Source organism: Barbus barbus, assembly GCF_936440315.1.
Source record: "Barbus barbus genome assembly, chromosome: 6".
In the NCBI taxonomy this organism is placed as follows: Eukaryota; Metazoa; Chordata; class Actinopteri; order Cypriniformes; family Cyprinidae; genus Barbus; species Barbus barbus.
In genome coordinates, this window is record NC_136734.1 from 27,487,371 (window position 1) to 27,509,074 (window position 21,704).

At 36.5% G+C, this 21,704-nt stretch overlaps 1 protein-coding gene across 4 annotated transcripts in view; it reads right to left on the reverse strand.

Annotated features, from left to right (window-relative positions):
• LOC306871927 (stAR-related lipid transfer protein 13-like) overlaps positions 1 to 21,704 on the reverse strand; it is a 59,633-nt gene that overhangs the window by 36,278 nt on the left and 1,651 nt on the right. Inside the window, exons 1-2 of one of the 4 annotated variants that reach the window (XM_079420190.1) lie at positions 6,165 to 6,416; positions 5,114 to 5,188 (exon numbers count right to left, since the gene is read on the reverse strand). The exons of 1 other annotated variant lie outside the window; for it this stretch is intronic. In XM_079420190.1, coding sequence (XP_079276316.1) covers positions 5,114 to 5,188; positions 6,165 to 6,201 — 112 coding nt within the window. In that variant the 5' untranslated portion in view covers positions 6,202 to 6,416. Of the gene's footprint in view, positions 1 to 5,113; positions 5,189 to 6,164; positions 6,433 to 19,050; positions 19,416 to 21,704 lie in introns of those variants that run through there. 2 more of the 4 variants (XM_079420189.1, XM_079420192.1) reach the window with 2 other exon arrangements.

Genomic DNA, 21,704 nt, shown 5'->3' on the forward strand with positions numbered 1-21,704 from the left:
TCACTTACCTTTATTTTCTTTCTTATATGACTTACAAAAGATGTTAGGCAGTATGTGCAAGTTGTGTCATTCAGTTACTTTTTCATGCATCTAATTAAATGGCGAGAGAGTGTCTCTGTTTGTCATCTCATTTTGTGTTCCAAATACATCTATTTGTATAATGAATTGGTAACATTTTAAAATAAGGTATAATTTATTAACATTAGTTAATGTTAGGCCCGGGACTTTAACGCGTTAATTTAGATTAATTAATTACACAAAAATAACGCGTTAAATTTTTTTTACGCATTTTAAAAATCGCACTTATTTTTGCACCGCGGAACGTTTCTCACTGGATGAGTTTCGGCGGACCGATTATACTGGAGCACCAACTAGCGTTCAGACTAAAGGCTGTTTCTCAATTCCAAGAACGCAAAGAACGGACTTGCGTTCTCGTGGAGACCGGTCTTGCCAAGCTTCCTTGGAAGAACGAACTCGGAAGGACGCGAGAACACAGAACGCACACTTATGAGAATTGAGATGTACTGCATTCCTGCTTAACTGACCGCAAAGTCTCAGCATAAGAAACGGCCAATGAACAATAAATATTACAAAATGTCATAACTTATTAAAACATTTCATACTATTATAGATATTACTTTCATATAATTGTATTGTTTTATTTTACAGCGTTATGTGTTTTACTGTTAAGATTCATTTTAATATGCCAATAAAAATGCAGACTTTCTCCGGGTCTTATAACTTTATTAAAATTAACCAAAACAAAACGATAAATGTTTACTTTCAACTTGAAGAGCCGTTAAGTATTTGTGAGAGCGACTTTAAAGCTTACAGGTTTCCGTACACCGGCCACCCACAGCGTTTTCTGGGATTTCTAACGGCTCGATTCTCTCAAGTCTGCACTCGATGCATCCTCAGTTTCAAGAACATATCCGGGTACTTTCATGCATCCTCTGTACTTGCGTTCTTGAGAATTGGAACTGAACTTCGACGGTTAATGATGACGTAGAACGAGAACACAAGGACGCAAGATCGCTGAAGAACGCATATTGAGAAACAGCCAAAAACAAACCACAGTGAACATGGACAAAGAAGCTGATGAGACCGCTTTGGTTGGCCCTGTGGATGGGAAATTTAAAAATCCATATAAAAAAACTCACTGTTCTCAGGTCAAATATTTATATGCGATTAAAATGCGATTAATTTCGATTAATTAATTACAAAGCCTCTAATTAATTAGATTCATTTTTTTAATCGAGTCCCGGCCCTAGTTAATGTATTAATTAACATCAATGAACAATGCATTTATTACATTTAACTATTAATCTTGGTTAATGAAGGTTAATAAATACAGTTGTTCATTGTTCATGTTAGTTCACAGTGCATTTACCAAAGTTAAAAAACACAACTTGTGATTTTAATAATGCATTAGTAAATGCTGAAATTAACATTGGCTAAGATTAGCAAATGCTGTAGAAGTATTGTTCATTCTTAGTTCATGTTAACTAATGTTAACTAATGAACCTTATTTTAAAGTGCTACCAATTAATTGTATAATAATTGTGATTACATAATATGCTTTTCTAAAGCTGAAGTGACCTTTATGTTAGAATATATGTATAATTTAATATTTTAACTAATTGCAAACGCTGAATAGTCAAAGTCTACTGATTAATCAGTGAAATAATCGACGATTAGTCGATTAATCGTTCTAATAATCGTAAGATTAATCAATTATCAAAATACTCGTTTGTTGCAGCCCTACCTACCAATGCTGACATCAATGCAGCAACAAGTCAACAATGTTCTGACAGCATTAAAAAAATAAAAAATAAAAACAAGTTCTTTTTCTTTACAGCTTAGTCGGTAACTTGATTTGACATGCATGCTAGAACGCTACACAATGTCTCACCCTATGCGATCTCTCTTTCTCTGAAACATTTCAAAAGTATCAGTTGTGTTCTAAAATAATTGTTGACAGCCGCTGTAACCTCCTGCCACTGAGCATCTGTCTTTTGTTAGACCTGCAAAGAAACCAACAAAGTATATTTTTAGACTTTCTACTTTTCCCATAGAAATGCATCGCTTTGTTTCACTGCATAAAAAATTCTGTGAAAATGTGTTCATATAAGCTAGTTTGAGCTCATATAAGCATGAATTGAGGGTATGTTTGCGATGCTACCTGATCTGCGTAATTTCTTTAGGGATTCAGGCACAACAGCGATTGCAAAATAATGCTATCAGTGGCCAAAAGTCATTATAGTGAGCCCCTTCCCAACCCCACCACACCACACGTTCAAAGAATCTGGAGAGCACCAAACTTCAAATACTCACATGAGTGTAAAGTTATCAAAAGTAAAGAAACCATCGATTTCTTTTGTGTACTTTGCCAAATTCCTTTCTCTACTAGCACATCATGCACACTTAAATGGCATAAGCTGCAGCATTATTTTATTACAGGTTACATATCAACTAAAATGTTCAGAGCAAGTGCAGACAGAATTTCTGCAGCTATTTTAGGACCTTGTTTTATAAGCGATGGCAACCTGGATTAGTGCAAAATAACTTCAATAACTAACAATTAAAATAAACACAGCGTGATTAATAAGATACCCGCCCACTCACTCCGTCTCGGCTCCAAACTGAACACCGATGACGCTGAGCGGGTGAGAGCGATTTGTAGTAAGCCTGGGTAATCCCTGCTGCATGAACAAAAACCAGAATTAGACTGAAAGACATTTAAAGCACTGAAATCCCTGACGCAGAAGAGAAAAACACTACTAAATGTTCCCATGAGCGCTGACTGAGCGAGCAGAATGAAAGTACTTCATCTCATTTTGAATGTACTTAAAACCCTGTTGGCATCCCATATGTGTGGTATCTGTAGATATGTGTGTGTGTGTGTTTGTGATGGGGGAGTGACCTTTGGTAAATTGAATGTAGTGTGAACCTGCTGTGTGTCAGGAGAGAGCCTTACTTCATTCTCTGCAGGTGTAAGAGTGTGTGCTTCTTGAGCAGTTGCACCACAAGCAGATGGTTTTAAGGTGATCAAACTTACATTGTGTGTGTGTGTGTGTGTGTGTGTGTGTGCGCGCGTGTGTGTGCGCGTGTGTGTGTGTAACACAGTGACTGAGTAAGATGAGAAAAAAAGCTAAAGAATGAGAGAGATGCAATCAAATTACGCCCCCATTTGGAAATATTTTATCCATAGTTTACACCCCCATGGCCAGAGGTGAAATAGTTTCATCATTGCTTGCATGATAATAAAATATTTTATAATTATTATTAAAATAATTTTTGCATTATTGTTGGTGGTAATGTTGTTGTATGAATGCATTACTGTTTGATCTGTTGGTACGGACATAAAAACAACACACAGATGCAACATCTCATTTACATATCGAGCAATGCAATATACCAAGCGCAGCGTAAATTAGCATAGTCACAAATAAAGAATAAAGAAATAAAGAAGCCACAGTACGTTGAAAAGAACCGGAGGTGAAAAATATTAAGTTTTGCAAGAAGTTTTGATAGACTTGGTATTGCGTGACTCCTAGTTTGGGGTTCCAATTAGTCTTTTATTTCCTGAAGCAAATTAAAAATAACATGGCTTTGCAAACAATATGATAGGACATCAAATGCTTTCTAAATTAATACATGCGGAAAAAAATCCTTTTACCACGTGCACTTTACGGTGCCTCCTCCTATAGCACAAAATAGTTGAAGACATGCTTTATTTGGGCACTAAATAACGGCACATGTACCAGTAATTTGATCAGTGCAAACATTAGTAAAATGCGTTGCGTGATTCATTTTAATACTCTCCTCCCATAAATTTTGCGCCTGAAAGGAAATCTCCTAGAAATTAATCTTCAATAAGGTCAGGCAAAAATAACTGTCCACGCCTTTTCAGCGCCAATTATTCACTGCGTGTCTTTAGTAAATCCTCACAGTACTATTTTAACGCCAAAAGATGGTTTGCGCTGGCGCAAGCTGTTAGTAAAACTGGCCCTTAATGCATTAACTAATGCAAAGTCATGCAAAAAAAAGAAAAGAAACAACAATCTTAAAATTGTGTGCTTTCATAGTCACATTTCTTCAATGTTTGCATCTTTTAAACCTGCATCAACTTCCAAGTGAACAAAAGTCAAATTCCACTGATTGGATCCTTAAAGTCTCTGTGTGTCTTCAGTGTTTCTGAAGTGGTTTAGGCTGAAAGTAAAAGAGGCCACTCCATTGACTATTAAGAGGTCTTTGGTATATTTCTCAATGTGCTAGGGTACATTTTTGATAATTCTATGACATCTTTGTATCACTGATGAAAGTGAAAGGTCACGGACATATCCAGAGGCTCATCAGGAACACACTGTGACTGTTGAGAAATGGACTGAGGAACCTCTGTGTGTTTCTGAAAAGTCTCAGTGTTGCGAAAGACTGCATTTTGATGAGTGTCTCTGCATTTCTGAAGAGTGTCTGTGTTCTTCAGAGGAGTTTCTGAGGAGTCTCTACCCTTTCCAGAGTCTCACTATGTTCCTGAAGAATATAAGTGCATTTGTGAACAAGCTGCTGTGGAGTTTTGGATATTTACGGTACATGTACAGTACACGACTGACTCGGGAATTTAGACATCTGTTTAAAGAGAAACAAATTACGCCCACATGATGTTAAAGGAAATGCACACCTTAAAAATTCTGTAATTTATTAATCTCATGTCATTCGAATCCTGTATGACTTTATGGCAATGATAACCAAAACTGCACGATTACCGATATTCTTCAAAATATCTTCTTTGGTCTTCTGAAGAAGAAAGTCACCCAGGTTTGGAGTAACATGAGGGTGAGCAGATGACAGAATTTTAATTTTTAGGTGAACTATCATTTAACATGTTCCCAGCTTTGTTTTAATCTCAAATCATTCAGTTTAAGATGTTCAGATCTATGTAGTAAAAAGCCTTCAGATAGAAGCATCTGCTGCATGAATAAATAGCATCTGTGAAGTGTGTGTGTGGGGAAGGAAATGTTTTCTGTGCTCTAGCTGTGTGTGTGCTTGGCTGAATACAGCTCATTGTTCTTAGCAGTTCTTTGGCTTCTACCCACAATCCACCTCCACTTACCCCAATTACACTTCTCTTCTTCTACCAATCCGGTGTATGCCTCTCTTTCTCCTCTTATATTTTCTCTTTCATTCACTGAACAAACAAACAAATATGATTAACATTCCTCACTGACTGATATTAGTTACAGGGTTCAAAAGGTCAAAATCTAACTAAACCCTTCGTGTCATAAGCAGCGCTGCGCCTCCGCACCAGCTAGTTCAGCAGCCAGCTTTTAAACACATCTCAATCCACACTCAAGTATGTACATACATTCAGTCTTATATGTTTGAACTGTGCTGAATAACTTGAGATTACAGTGTCCATCCACAGCAGGGGCTTTCAAAATGGGTTCCGGAACATCCAAGGGCCACAAAAGGGAACTATGGGGTCCATGGGAAGGTCCAGAGAAAAATAGTGTAGAAATAATATAATAAATATACATAAAAAATAAATGTAAACTCTACCAAATTTGATATTACCGTTTCTTCTAAAGGCTGATCATGAAAATTATTTTATCCTACATCAAACAATGTATGTTTCTCCTCATGTTTACACATCTAAAAGTAATTTGGTGGGTAGAATATTTTTTTTAATATAATACAGAAACTAAATATTCTCTAGGTAATATTTCATACATTTTTTATATTTTTACTTGACTTGAAACTTTTATACTTGAAAACATATAGCTGTCTTTAAGCAGGTCCCTCGCAAGGGGACCATCACATTTGGAGATTCATAAAAACCTGTGCTATGGGGTCCGTGGAATAAATCAGAAAGAATATATAAATAAACACCTGACATTAGTGCCATATCATTATGTTTTACCCATATTTACTTATTTTTCACTGAATATTCTCAGAAGGGGGTCATATTTGGTGATTTGTGGCAGCAAAGTTCGAAAAACCCTGATATACAATCTAATGCACATTAATATGAATGATTTAAATCCTTCTTCACATTTCTGAATTAAAAATCACACAGCTACAGAAAACTAGCCAACAACCCAGAGCCACTTAGTATGGAGACCACAGCCAGATGCACTGAAGAATAAAGTGAAGTTAAAACTCACCATGACCCTTTCGATGCTGTGGGGACGACCTCTCCATTCTAATCACTTAAACTCCAGTGGTCCAACATTACATGTTAACCATCAGGCGACACAGAAAAGTGCCTGCTACAGCCATTCAAACCTCTAAAGCCTGCTTTAGACCAACATACACTCATACATTTCCAAACAGAAAAGTCGTTTTTATCCAAACAAGGCCAAAGCGAAGAGTCACGTTTAACCAAATCGTCTCTGAGAGTGTGATCTGATTTACTTGTGGTGGCAGTATCCTGGGGGGGGGGGGGGGGGGGGGGGCTCAGCCCTTCCTGCTCCCACCCACCCACCCATTTACACCATCTGGTTCCCGAGACCAAATGTTCGGCCCTCAAAAACTCCTCCTCCACGTACCACACTACAGTCTGTGTGTGCTTGTGTGCCTCAACATGCTAAACGAGCTCAAGCGCTGTAATCCAGACAGCCTGTCATTAGCCTTACTAGGGTTGTGTGTTAGGCCCTGAGGGATTCTTAGGTGCTTCATAAAGTTATTAAATTTGGTGAATTATAACATAACCAGCCCAAAGCCCAAATGCACACCTGCGACACTCAGATAAGGTGTGTGCATGTGTGTTTCGGTGAGTTGTTGTGCGATTTCTGGGATTTAGACAAAAATGATAATTAGATTTTTTTTTTTTTTGTGGAATGTGTGTGTGTTTGACTTGGAAAAAAAGGAAATGTTACTTTAAATCTAAACAAACAGTAGGTGGTGACAATTCACTTAATGAGGGAGACATTGGCTGCATCTACATACTTCCCCAATATCAAGCAGATTATTCTGCTATGAGAAAAGAGCAGTCTGAATTCACTGCAGGGCTCGCAAAATTTCTAAATCTCTGGTAGCCCTTCAGGCAGGTACTCTTCAGATTTTGGAAGCCAGAAAATTTAACTAGCCCAAATAAAATAAAGACCATAAAAGTCAATCAAAAACATTTTCAATCCACAAATATCAACGAATATCAAGGTTTTATTTTACTATTTTCAAGGTATCTGCAGAATTCTTAAAACTCTATTTAAGGCAATTTGAAAAATTATTTCTTAGTTTTAAATACGTTAAATGGTATAAGGCCTTAAAAACTCTTCAATTTAAACCGATACGATAGCCGATAATTAAGTCCTTCTCATGGCCAATACCGATAAATTCATATTTTTATATTATAATTTTCATATAATCTGCAGTTTGTGCACCCAGGAGAATACAAAATCTAAAATTAACTGATTAAACTGATATTTTAGTAGCTCTGGCCTAACTATAGCAAACATTAGTCCTGACTCTTCAAATGTTTTTTATTTTTTGTGTAAGACACCACAATACTTTGTAACAGAAATGGTTTAACAGAATTATGACAGAACTATGGTTTATCTGCAATTAACAACTCATTAACAACAAATTTATATTCAAATATTTCATGCATAAAGAAATGCATCTATTCAACGTTTTTAGTGCACGAGGATGAGAAAGTTATATAGTCTTTAAGCAGTGTTGGGAGTAAGGCGTTACAAAAGTAATGCATTACAGTAACGTATTACTTTTTGCTGTAGCGCAGTAGTGTAAGGCATTACTAATCAATTTTCAGTAATATTTTACTCGGTACATGTTCAGTAACGCTTGCATTACAACACACATTTAGCCCCCAATTATTATTATTATTATTATTATTTTAAATTAAATTTAAAGTCGGGCTCCTACTTTTTTATGTCCCTAGGGCCGGGCTTCGGGCCAATATTCACGTCATAGTTCAGACGCGGGCCGGGCCTCGGGCCTGTTTTAGGCTTCTCCTTATCTCCTCATCTCCTTAGGCTTCTCGACTTATCTTGGGGAAGTCGTGGCCTAATGGTTAGAGAGTCGGACTCGTAATCCAAAGGTTGCGGGTTCGAGTCTCGGGCCGGCAGGGATTGTAGGTGGGGGGAGTGAATGTCCAGCGCTGTCTCCACCCTCGATAACACGACTGAGGTGCCCTTGAGCAAGGCACCGAACCCCCAACTGCTCCCCGGGCGCCGCAGCATAAATGGCTGCCCACTGCTTCGGGTGTGTGTTCACAGTGTGTGTGTGTTCACTGCTGTGTGTGTGCACGTTGGATGGGTTAAATGCAGAGCACAAATTCAGAGTATGGGTCACCATACTTGGCAGTATGTCACTTCACTTCACTTCAGAAATCAATAGTAAATGAAGGTCACTTAGGGGTAGTGTTGTCAAAAATATCGATATTTCGATAAATATCGATACTGAAATATCTGAACGGTACCAATATTAATTTCCCGAAGTATCGATACACCGATACTAGCCGAGCTGTCACTTTCACTTCTCTCCAAAGGCGCGTGGACAAGCACCACACGTGACCGCACTCGTCTCCTTTGCTCTGGTTAAATAGCAAAAGTGAAGTGAATAGAAAGATGAGTGCTCTGGTTGTTAAAGAACACAGCAGGAGCGCTATCTGTAGGGATCTATGATCTCCACGATGCAGAGAACGCGCACGGAATCCAGTCATAAAAACGGAACTTACAGTTTAACGCGGAATGTCATGGAATTTGTCAAAGTTTGGATGAATTAATCAAAAGTAGGTCATTACACTTAAATCAAATCGCGATATGGACTATAGTATCTGTAAATATTAAGCTGCAAAAGTGGATTTAAATATGAATCCTGCATGTTCTGCGCGTCTCTGTGTGAATGTGCTGCACGTGTGGTTGTGTTTACTAATGTGGCGCTCGCGGTGATTTCAGCGTCTGCCGTCTCAATGAGGACATAAATACATCAACAATATCTCCAGAACTGATCTGAAAGGCACTTTACCAGCATTTTACCATTTAATTTGAGTAAAACTAGCATCATATCATACACACACAGAACTTTAGAAGTATTCACGGCAACCCGTCAAAATAAAAGTTCAGTTTAACAGCCTATTAAAGACCGTGTGCCAGAAATAGGCTATATTACTATTATTTAGTAGAATGTACATAATACTACTACTTACTACTACTGTTAATTTTTTTAAAGAAATAATCACAAAATATTTTAATTTTAATAGTAAATCCCCTTAATTTGCCAAAAATGTAAATGTTTAATTTTCATGAATTAAAATTGTTTTATGCCTTCATCTGATATCCAGTAAAATTTAAATACACAACAGAATTTCTGAGGGGGAAAACACATTTCATAAGGCTACTGTAAGAATAAATAAAAATAGTTTGTATGCATTCAAATAGCCTAATAGACATGCTAAAACACAGAATTTGGTAACAATAAAACATAAGGTGAGAAAAAAATAAAACATTTCATACGGCCCTAAGCGTGTCATTTTTGTTACACTTTTAATAAATTAAATGTTAAATTGTATAATTTTCATGATTTTAATGAATTAGACATGCTTTTAGATTAATAGCATTTAATTTGACCATTAAAAAAAAAAAAGTCCAGAAAAATTCAAACGGAAAAAAACAGATTCCAGAAAAATTAAAATGGAAAAAATTGAATGTAGAAAAAAATAAAACTGAATTTGGGGGAAAATAAAACGGATTTCATAGGGCCCTATATCTGGAAATATTTTGGTTATGAAGAAAATGAGAATATCAACAAATAGATCTTTGGATTTTAATTAGTACATGTACTAGTAAACGTTAGTTTCAATTAACATTTAACTAAGATTAATAAAAGATTAATAAATAAATCAACAAATGCAGTACCTCAAGACATTTTTTTGTTCATGTAAAATATACCGCATGTTCTCGACTTGTTACATTTATCTTTAAATTAAAAAAAATTACCCCAAAGTTAGAAATTCCAGTATCGTGACAACACTACTTAGGGGTGTGCGATATGACGAATTTTGATCGTGGACGATAAAAATGTCTCCACGATCTGCTTTTGAAGAAATATCGTAGTATCGTGCTACAGCGCACATTGTCAAATACAGTTCTGGCGCCGCCGTCTCTATATACTGTACAACACGACATACAGCAGTAGAGTTACTCTGACAGGACACTGCACTTATTCGCGATCGCAAAAGTACATTATGTGCACACAAAACCTCTATTAATTTCTTGTGCTGAACCCAAAATAAGATATTTTGAAGAATGAGGGTAACCAAACAGTTGCTGGTCTACATTGACTTTGATAGAAGGAAAGACAAATCCTATGGAAGTCACTGAGGACCAGCAACTGTTTGGTTTTCCACCTTCTTCAAAATAGCATTTATGTTCAGCAGAAGAAAGAAACTCATTCAGGTTTAAAACAACTTTTGAGTAAATGATGGTATAAAAATAAAACATTATGACAGAATTGACAGACAGATGACTATTTAGTTTTGGGGGGAACTATTCATTTAACGTTAACAAAACGCGAAGAGAAAAATCACTCACTATTCTTGATTGAAAAACTTTAATACAGTTGCTTTAGGAATCAGTCAATGTAGTGTTTTATTTTTATATTTGTTCATTCAATTTCATTGAATGCTCTGCTAAATACACCTATTGTATCTGAAAATAAAGCACTGTTTGTTTTATTTATATATTATGTGTATTTGTAATGTGTATCTTTGTTCTTATTTTTTTAATAAGAAAGATAGAATGATGACAGATTTTTATCTTCACCCACTTTGGCCTAAATATCTGCCATGTCTTTTTTGTTGTTTTTTGTTACCTTGAAAGGCTTTGTCTTTCTAGTTTGGCTGTAATGCTCAGACAGCTTGTAAAACCAAAATAGTAAAACCAACATGACAAAGAATCGTGATAAAATCGTGAAATTTCTAAAAAAAATCGTGATATGATATTTTTCCCATATCGCCCACCCCTAAGGTCACTCTATATCTAAAGTGGTCAAAGAAGAATCTCACGTGAATTGGTTCCACTACAGCTTTGTTTGTAACTATTTCTATTTGCGAAAAAGCCAAAACTGACTATATTTAGTCTGTATAACATTTGTGTCTAATAGCCTGTGTGTGTCGGTACATTAGTATTTGCAATTGTGCTGCTATTCAGGAAAAAAAAAAAAAAAAAAAAAAAAAACATTGTTATACTTATATTATATAAGACAAAAACCCTTAAGGGATATATTCATTCTAACTTCATTCCAATAGGCTGTCATGTTTTACGTAACAATTATGATATTATTGTAGACAACATATCGCACATCCCTAGCTGAACGGTGCTGAAAAGTGCTCTGGTTTGGTTTGAAAAAAAGTTTGCATTTGAAATTCTACAACAGTTTTGAAAAACGACTGAGAGGAGTAGTTAGCAAGTGTGTCCTGATGGCACTGTGTTAATTCTGATCAGAACAAAGTCCAGACAGACTGTAGTCATTTCCTGTTCCCTGGGATTTGCTGTCATTCCTTGGGTCCTGTGAGAGTGAGGAGAAAGGAAAGGAGTGGTAAAGGAGAAAGGGAAGAACAGACAGTTCAGGAAACAAGGGATCAGACAGGAAAGCACAAAGGAAAATGTCACGGCACGAAAAGGGTGTGGCGCTGTCATACACGCATCACTTCCTTTTCGATGGGCCTCTTTGATGTCTATCATCAACAGACAGGCAACACACAAACAAACACAAACTTGCACACCCCAGATACAAAAAGATGGGGAGCAGGACAAAAGCGCAACAGACCATGAGAGAATCATGAGTGTGAGATAGACAGACGATGTAATCTTAAAGAGGAAATGAATGACAGGGAGTGACTCAGCTTTGACCTCACATTCCCAAAAAATGATGGACACTAAAATACTCTGAACCCAATCATTGTACGCTAAAGGCCACATCAGCTTAAAAACTGTGACTAACTGGCTTCAGAAGAACTGAAGCCATGACAATTTCTCCCTCTTTCAAATACACACACTTTACATACGCACACCTATACATTCACAGAGCATTATCAGCACACACAAATCTACTGCTACACACAGCATTTCCACTTCAAACCCAAACACAGCATGCCAAACATGCACACGCGCACGCACAAAATCTAGTAAGAAAACTAGGGAAAGTCGAAAGCCGCTTCAAACGCTTTAGGATTTTTTCAAAAGCACGTGCTTTCTTCTGTGCATTTTTAAGCAGTGTGTGCTTAGAGCTTGCTGCTAACCAAAAATATTTACGGTTGGTAAAATAATTCAACATGACAAAGAGATTTATTCAATTTTTTATAAACAAGCAAAGCAAATGCAATCAATTTTGCAACGTGTAAAATCACTATTAAGAGTTAAGGCGTTCACACCAACACAAATGTTCTGCATGAAAATTTGGTGAGATTTCAGCATGCAATAAGTTAGTTCAGAATAACAGGATGAATGAAAAAGCAAACACACTCTGACAGGTGGTGGCATTCTCAGAAAAGCAGCAAGCTCAACTTTGCATTTCCTTTGCTTAGCAAAAAAAAGTCTGTTCAATTTGTAGGATGTAACCAAAAGGGTGAATCTTATTGGTTGGCCAGCCTTCTTGGAAAGCAATTAAAAACAGGTTAGAACCTGTTATTTTTATAAAAATAAAAATAAATAAAAGTGAACAGATGCATTCAAATTAAACTATTTATCGTAACAAATTTTTACACCAAACATTTGTCTTGGTGTGAACATGCCATTAAGGTTGGGAACAGAAACGTTTTTTATTCCAAGCCAGTACCATCCAAACACTAATGGTAAAGAGTAACTGAACTAATGACTTAGTTATTAAACCACACATTGTTTAATAATACGTATTTGAAATTCGAAATTACCTCATGAGTCAACTGGCTGCTGAGGACAGAACATGTTAAACAAAGTGCATTTCTCGATTTCTTTTTCAAAAGTGCAAAAAAGACAAAAGAAATCAACTAATCTGAATCATTAAGAGAAATCTGAATTCTTAAATTTCCACACTGGATATCAACTGGAACGAACAATGCATAAAATCACTGAAACAATGAATCTAATAAATCCATCCATCAATTCCAATCTACAATCATTTACTTAAAGAATGAGAGACCAGAAAAAAGGAAAACATTACACTTTCTATTTACATCTGTAAACATAAAATAACACAGAAAATACTTAGGACCATTTCACTGAACTCTCCATAGTCAAAATCACTATGATCAGTCAAGATCAGCAGGCTAAAACACAAGGTAACATCAAACCTGCAGCGTGTGGCCTGTCTAGTCACCAGTCTATTTGGTCTAGAGCTCCAAGAGCAGCTGTTACTCAAGTATTCCCCTGACACACACACACACACTCAAACACCACACTTACAAACACAAGCACACACACAAGCTGTTTCTGCATGGCTGTAACTGCAATGACCTTTCTTGAGCAAGGCCTCAGAAATTCAGCACACACACACATTACAGTAACGAGGAGAAGAAAAATAATGAAACAGAATGTAAGACCGTGGTACACTATCAACTTCCTCTTGCAAAGGCTTGTGGGCTGTTTGCTTTGTACTTTCATGCCCTTTTGTATGTGCATGTCTGTTGTGTTGTGATCTGCAGCTCTCACTGAGTTTCTTGCAGCAGGGGTTGAAAAACAGTGGTTTCCTCTGTGGCATTTTACAGCTGTCTGGATACAGAGGACAAACACGGGAGCAGAAATCAACTTCATCAAACACACTGTTATTTTCAGATGCACCAGAGAAGATCAGAGTGTCAATTTTATTTAAGGTTAGTCTAGCCAGACCACTGAGACTTCATCAGACCAACGTGCCTGACCAAATATCGACCTAGCAAGTCAAGATACAACTGAGACAACCACACAACCCCCCCCCCAGTACTTACAGGCATGAGATAAGAACTAAACCTCTGACAGAAGCACAGATGCAGTATTTATTCCTGTGAGTAAATGTCAAATAATATTTTTATATATATATATATATATATAGGTGGGCGATATGGGAAAAATATCATATCACAATTTTTTTTAGAAATATCCCGATTCATGATTTTATCACGATTCTTTGTCATGTTGGTTTTACTATTTTTGTTTTACAAGTTGTCTGAGCATTACAGCCAAACTAGAAAGACAAAGCCTTTCAAGGTAACAAAAAAGACATGGCAGATATTTAGGCCAAAGTGGGTGAAGATAAAAATCTGTCATCATTCTATCTTTCTTATTAAAAAATAAGAACAAAAATACACATTACAAATACACATAATATACAAATAAAACAAACAGTGCTTTATTTTCAGGTACAATAGGTGTATTTATCAGAGCATTCAATGAAATTGAATGAACAAATATAAAAATAAAACACTACATAGACTGATTCCTAAAGCAACTGTATTAAAGTTTTTCAATCAAGAATAGTGAGTGATTTTTCTCTTCGCGTTTTGTTAACGTTAAATGAATAGTTCCCCCCCAAAACTAAATAGTCATCTGTCTGTCAATTCTGTCATAATGTTTTATTTTTATACCATCATTTACTCAAAGTTGTTTTAAACCTGAATGAGTTTCTTTCTTCTGCTGAACATGCTATTTTGAAGAAGGTGGAAAACCAAACAGGTTTTTTGAGATTTTGCGAGCCCTGAGGTGGGGTATGTAATTTTTCAAAAACACTTCAGAAAACTGAGTCGGGGCCGAGTACCAAAACAAACTTGTAGCCAATCAGCAGTAAGGGGCATGTCTCATGATGTGGAGGAGAGAGCGTTCAGTGAACAGCTGAGCAAAGCGACAGAAAGATAGCGATGGCGGATAAAAAACAAGAGGAAAACGTCTGCGGAACAATAAGACAAGAAATAGAACCCGTGTAAATATCGGATCAGCTTTTCAGCGCTGGAGAGAACTCAAGGAGCGGAAGGCCTGCGATCGGATGCCGAGGTTGCTTTGTTTTGTCTTGTCTTGTTTTGTCTTGTCTTGTTTTGTCTACACCAGACGCGCCATGCCACAACAGCTAAAGTCTGCCTACACTGGACACGATAAAGCGACCATTGAATATTATTTGAAATTTGTGTCAGCACGTCATAAATAGAATGCAGAAGCAGTTTTCTGTCGGAGATTTGTCGAGCCGCACAGCATCCATTGTCGTGCCGCTCGTGTCCGGTGTAGACTCGGTGTTACATTGGTTTTGCTTTGTTTCACAGAACTAATCGTTGCCTGTGTTGCATAGGCTACGTATGTGTGAGGCGGAGCTATCAAAATAGAAGCGAGACCCTTTTGGGGTACGGGCGTTTGTTTTCGTGGTTTCAAATATCAACATTGGATTCCAGAAATCACTTACCTCACCTTAAATTGAACTCCTGTGTTGAGTAATGCAATGCCTTAAATGGCAAGATGTTTCTCCCACTTACATTTTTTTTTTTACAGGGGCATCATATTAAATATATATATATACACACACACATACACATTTCTTGTTTTTTTTTACTGCAATTTACCAATACGTTCCTGCTGAAATTTCCAATGCTGAAATTTCTAAATTTCCACTTGCCTTACAACAGTGTAGAGGTTCCAATCTCATCCAACAAGAAGTAGGTGCACCAAGCTTGACAAAATTTTGGACAAATATCATAGTCTATCTGTATCTTTCTGGATGTAACAAAAGAGCCAATAAATACAAAAAAAACAAAAAAAAAAAATCTGTAATAAAGGAAGACCTGGACATCTCAAATTAGGACTTTTTCAATGAACCACACAGATTTTTTTATGTTGCAAAACTGGATTTCTATGCTTGCTTCCTCTCTTCCTACAGAACGTCAATCAACATGACAAGCGAAAGAAACCTCAAAAGACAGACCACTCACAAGCTCAAACCATAAAGCCACAGCAGCACGTAGCTACTGTATGACCCGTTCACTGCCTCCATTCAAAAGAGTCATATAATGTGTTCCTCTCTGCATATCCTTCTGAAGAATCACAATATTTAAAACTAGTGGCTAGGGGTGGGCGATATGGGAAAAATATATCACAGTTTTTTTTTTAGAAATATCACGATTCACGATTTTATCACGATTCTTTGTCATGTTGGTTTTACTATTTTTGTTTTACAAGTTGTCTGAGCATTACAGCCAAACTAGAAAGACAAAGCCTTTCAAGGTAACAAAAAACAACAAAAAAGACATGGCAGATATTTAGGCCAAAGTGGGTAAAAGATAAAAATCTGTCATTCTCTCTTTCTTATTAAAAAATAAGAACAAAGATACACATTACAAATACACATAATATACAAATAAAACAAACAGTGCTTTATTTTCAGGTACAATAGGAGTATTTAGCAGAGCATTCAATGAAATTGAATGAACAAATATAAAAATAAAACCCTACATAGACTGATTCCTAAAGCAACTGTATTAAAGTTTTTCAGTCAAGAATAGTGAGTGATTTTTCTCTTCGCGTTTTCTTGTTTTGTTAACGTTAAATGAATAGTTCCCCCCAAAACTAAATAGTCATCTGTCTGTCAATTCTGTCATAATGTTTTATTTCTATACCATCATTTACTCAAAAGTTGTTTTAAACCTGAATGAGTTTCTTTCTTCTGCTGAACATAAATGCTATTTTGAAGAAGGTGGAAAACCAAACAGTTGCTGGTCCTCAGTGACTTCCATAGGATTTTTCTTTCCTTCTATCAAAGTCAATGTAGCCCAGCAACTGTTTGGTTACCCTCATTCTTCAAAATATCTTATTTTGGGTTCAGCACAAGAAATTAATAGAGGTTTGGGACAACATGTGAGTGAGTAAATAATGACAAATTAAATTTTAGGGTGAACTATCCCTTTAATGACAGTCGACAGCATGTTTAGTGTCCTGTCTCTTTAAGAGCTGCACGCATCTAATATACAGACACGCATCTGTTTCTCTCTTAACTATTTACTTTCATTTTAGAGATAACCAACTCAGTCTGTATGTAAACCTTGTGTGTTTTGACAATATTAGCGCAAAAATAAGTTAGTTGAGTAATCAGGCGCTGTTAGACAGGCTTTTTAGTGCGCGTCCTTCAGGTGTATGCGCTCAGAAAAAGCGCACGTCAGACCAGCGCGCGAATGAAACATTTAACCAGCAAGGCTTGTGTGCAAATAATGTACTTTTGCGATTGCGAATAAGTGCAGTGTCCTGTCTGAGTAACTCTGCCGCTGTATGTCGTGTTGTACAGTATATAGAGACTGAGGCGCCAGAACTGTATTTGACAATGTGCGCGGTAGCACGATACTACGATATTTCTTAAAAAGCAGATCGTGGAGACATCTTTACCGTCCACGATCAAAAATCGTCATATTAAACACCCCTACTAGTGGCTGAAGTTTATTTTATACAAGAAGCCCCTTGATAATTTCAATCTGTTCCTAACAGTTGGTAAATTGTTTGTACAATGCTGTTATGCTTTTTAAATAGACTATTACTGAATGATGATTGACCAGTTAAAATATAAAACCATCAGCTCACAGTAAACTGAACTTCATTTTACATGCAAATATGGCAATTATGTAGGATTCTTAAGGGCACAGCGACAAAAAAAAAAAAAAAAAAAAGGTAAAAAATGTTAATTAAAAATAAACTAAATAAGTTATATAACTAAAGTACACATTAGAAGTAAACATTTTTAAAATGGCCTCAAATGGCCTTTAGCTTCAAAGTCGCCCAAAACAGGCTGCTAAAAATATAAAAAGTTCTTTATTTATTTGAAATACTTTGGTCAAGGATAAACCTGCTCATCACATGCTCATCACAAGTTCATCAAACAAATCACATGAAAGAGGAAATGCTAATTCTCTGTGAAAGCACTTGACTTTTGAAACTCCTTTTAATGTAAAAAAAAAAAAAAGCCTTTCGCAATGACAAACACACCCCCGTCCTCTAAGGCAAAACAATTCAACATGATAAAAGTCCACTGGCACCAGGCAACTAAAGATGGCGGTGCACTTCCAAAACGGATTAATTACAGAAACTGGAAAACTCATTAGGATAATCACAGTCTCAAATGGAAATTGGAAAGTGGCAGTGTCATGTTTGTAATGAGATCAGTAGAAAATTGCCTCATAAATTAAAAATACATAAATAATAAAATAAAAAATTGCAGGGATTGTTATAAGACCAAAGATGTGAACACATATATGCCACTTATGTTAATTGAAGGCAATTTCAAATTCTTCCACTCTTTCTTTCACCAGATAAAAGCTTTGCGGGCAGCCAAAGGTGATTATTAGCAGTGCTATGTTAATGTATGTATGCACAAACTGGGGCTGGCTCAAAACCAACTGACATTCCTTCTGAACGGTTCACTTTTGAACAACACGTGCAGCAACTATCTAGGTAGGATGGGCGTTATGATTTGAGACACAGACAGTGAACAGACTCCAGCAGAGCAGAGTAAACCTCACAGCTCTCTATACATGCATTTTCCACAGTCGCGTGATGAATAGAGCTCTTATTTCAGCTGCATGCAAAAACGTGGCAGCGGGTGCACACTCAAATCACCGTATTATAGCTGATTCTTATAACATTTTACCATGGTAAACATAGTTTTAGCCTAAATGTTATAACGTTAGTTACTATGCATAGTTATTGAAAAAAAAGAAACTACACAGTCTAGTTAGTAAGACTGTAAAATAACTTTGTATTAGCCTCATTAAAAATAAATAAATTCATATACTTGATTATACAGAAGTAGCCTAATCTCTAGAAGTAATTACTAAATTGGCTGAAACCATGGTTACCACGGTAAATTTCCGAGGGTTCAGCAACGGTCTTTTTCGTTGATTCAATCACATCGATGAACATTTGTACCAAACATATCTGGTTTATCATTAAATGAAACACCCATAATCATACAGAAAGCAATCTTGGACACACTTTTGAGCTTCGTTGAAAGGTTTTAATAGATTGACTCGTTGCTGTCTCACTCGATGCCTTAAGAAAATCTCACTCTCCTAAAATAAATAAATAAAATAAATCGATTTTCTGTACAACTCACCCGCTATCTGCCTCTGTTTCGCCTTCCTCCGCAGTAAAGTCAGGGCTCTGTATGTAGATTCTCTGAACTGTGAAGTTAGAGATCGCGCTTTTTGGCCATTGCAGCTTTTATCCATTTCCAAACTCCTTCGCCAACTCTCTCCTGACTTCTGAACTTAACTTTTAACCCTGGTCTTTTTCTTTGTGAGACTCTTCTTGATGCGTACTAAGTCTTAGTCCTGAGACGAAGCAGTCATTATTCATTCTGCTCCGTCATTAGATGTTAGCGTTATAGTTTCATTTCTTAAAAAACTCTCATTAAAAAGATTTTCTGTGGACGCTACCCTGTACCCATTCAAACCGCTAAGCATCACGGGACATGAAGTCTCTTCACGTGTGCGTCTTTTGACTGTAGTAGTTTCCGTAATGAAGCCCAGCGGACTTTTTTAAACTGTCCACAGCAAGACGTAATCAAAAGGTCGACACTGGTATGGACAAATATGACATTTTAAAATATAAAATTAAAAAAAATATTAAACTTAACTTTTTGTATATCAAGAGACTCCAAATCTTATATCTGACACCACAATAATTTGTTTAATTTTAACATGACGTGTCTTTTTTTTTTTTTTTTCTTAAAAAATACAAATAATTATTTCACATAATAGGCCTATGTGTCGTATTTTCCTCATGTCCTGGTTTAAAACTCCAGCATAAAGGGGTGGTTACAGCCATAAAATGGATATAACATTAAATTAACAAATTATATAGTAGGCTATTTGAAGTTGTTTAAATGACATTTAATTTTGGATGGGTCTGCCTGATGCCTAGAGGCTTCTGATGCTGCTGCCATTGTGGACTGATACTTCCCAGACTTTGATCTGAATGAAACTGTAAATCCAAAGTAATTATCACACACTTGTGTTACAGTGCTTGACCAATCTATGTGACTAAATAGATATCTAATCTGAAGTTAAATCAGAATGACTGCTGGGACAAACATTTCTAAAGTTTGTTCACATGCCAGAGAACAGTGACAAGATGAAGCAATCAAACTGAGTGAATAACCATTAAGAGACCCTGACAGTATTAAAGAACCAAGCTATCACCCATGTGGCCCAAAGATTGCTCATCTGTGAATTTACACCAGAAACCACCACACACAATAGTCTGTTTGCTGAGCTTGTTCATTTGCATAGTTTGTGGGGACCTTTGCAAACTAGGATGAACTACAAACATTCTAATTAGAGTCAAATAAACCATACACATAAAGTCTCAGCAGAAACGGAGAACGGTGTGCCTAAAATATGCTCCCAAAAGGGACTGAATCATATTTGTTAGTCTGGTCATTTTAAAACTAGAACAAAAAAAGACTTGTAGTCTTATTTTAATGCTCCTACAAATGTCAGCAGGTAATCAACCACATACAAATGTACAATAAAAGTTATACATTTTATTTCTCTCTCTCTCTGTGTGTGTGTGCGTGTGTCTTCTTTTTTTTGTAGCAAGCACTTCCAAAGAGCGGCTCCTAAAATGGCACACATAAGGACCCCTGCGCCTCACAGTCTGTGGTGAATAATTACACATTAGATATCTACCATGCCATCTGAGGTGTGTTAAAAATAGTGTGATCTACTTTCTGTGCCACGTGATCCAGTAACTGGAGACTACCATGACTTTCCTAAAATGCAACTGGGTAAAGCATACTTTATTATGGATCTGAGATATGGGGTTTTGAATCAGTGGAGTGTATTGAAAATGTTCAGGTATCTTTTTGTAAAAAACTCCTGTGCGTCAGTACAAGTGTGAGCAATGTAGCTGTCTTGAGTAATTTGGGTAGATTTGTATTGTCCACGTCTTATATGAAAAGATGTATCACGTATTGGATAAAACTTGTGTCCATGTCTAATCGTCGTTATCCAAGAAAATTTTATAATATGCTTTTTCAATTAGATGGTAGAAAAACGTGGGTCACTTGCATTAGAGTTCTGCTGTACTTTTATGGTTTTTCTAGTGCCTGGAAGGCTCAAAGTGTAGGTGATATAAGAACATTTACAGCTTCTTAATCAACGATTGAAAGAAAAAGCACATGAGGCATATATACATCAGTTCTGGAAAATATTAAGTTAAATATATATTCACAATGCAAGTCTTCTTTGATACAAGACAGCTACATTGCGTCTTTGTATAATATGCAACTGGTACGATTATTGTTCCTTTTTAGATGTTCAAGTCATCATCTTGCTATAGAAACATGGAGTAATACACCAATGGCAGTGAGAATCTGTAGTTATTGTAAATTAACATCAAATATTTCTGTGATAGAAGATGAGAAGAATTTTTTGTATGATTGTTCCTTGTATGAGGATTTGCGTAAGAAATACTTAGGTGATATTGTGCTTGTTGGTGATGTTTGTATTGATGTGTCAAGTGTTTGTAATTCAGGATATGCATGGAGATTGGCATTGTATATACCATGGAATGAAGAAAAGATTATCTGCCATGTTATTATGATTTTGTGGAACTATGGGCCCGAGAGGCCATGTATTCCTGGAATAAATTTGAAACTTTAAACTGGGTGACAACTACAGTAGATCACTGCATGGAGGGTGTAGAGGTCAGGGAGTTCTAGAACAGCTCAAACTACAGATCAGGAAACATCAACAAAGTAGCTTC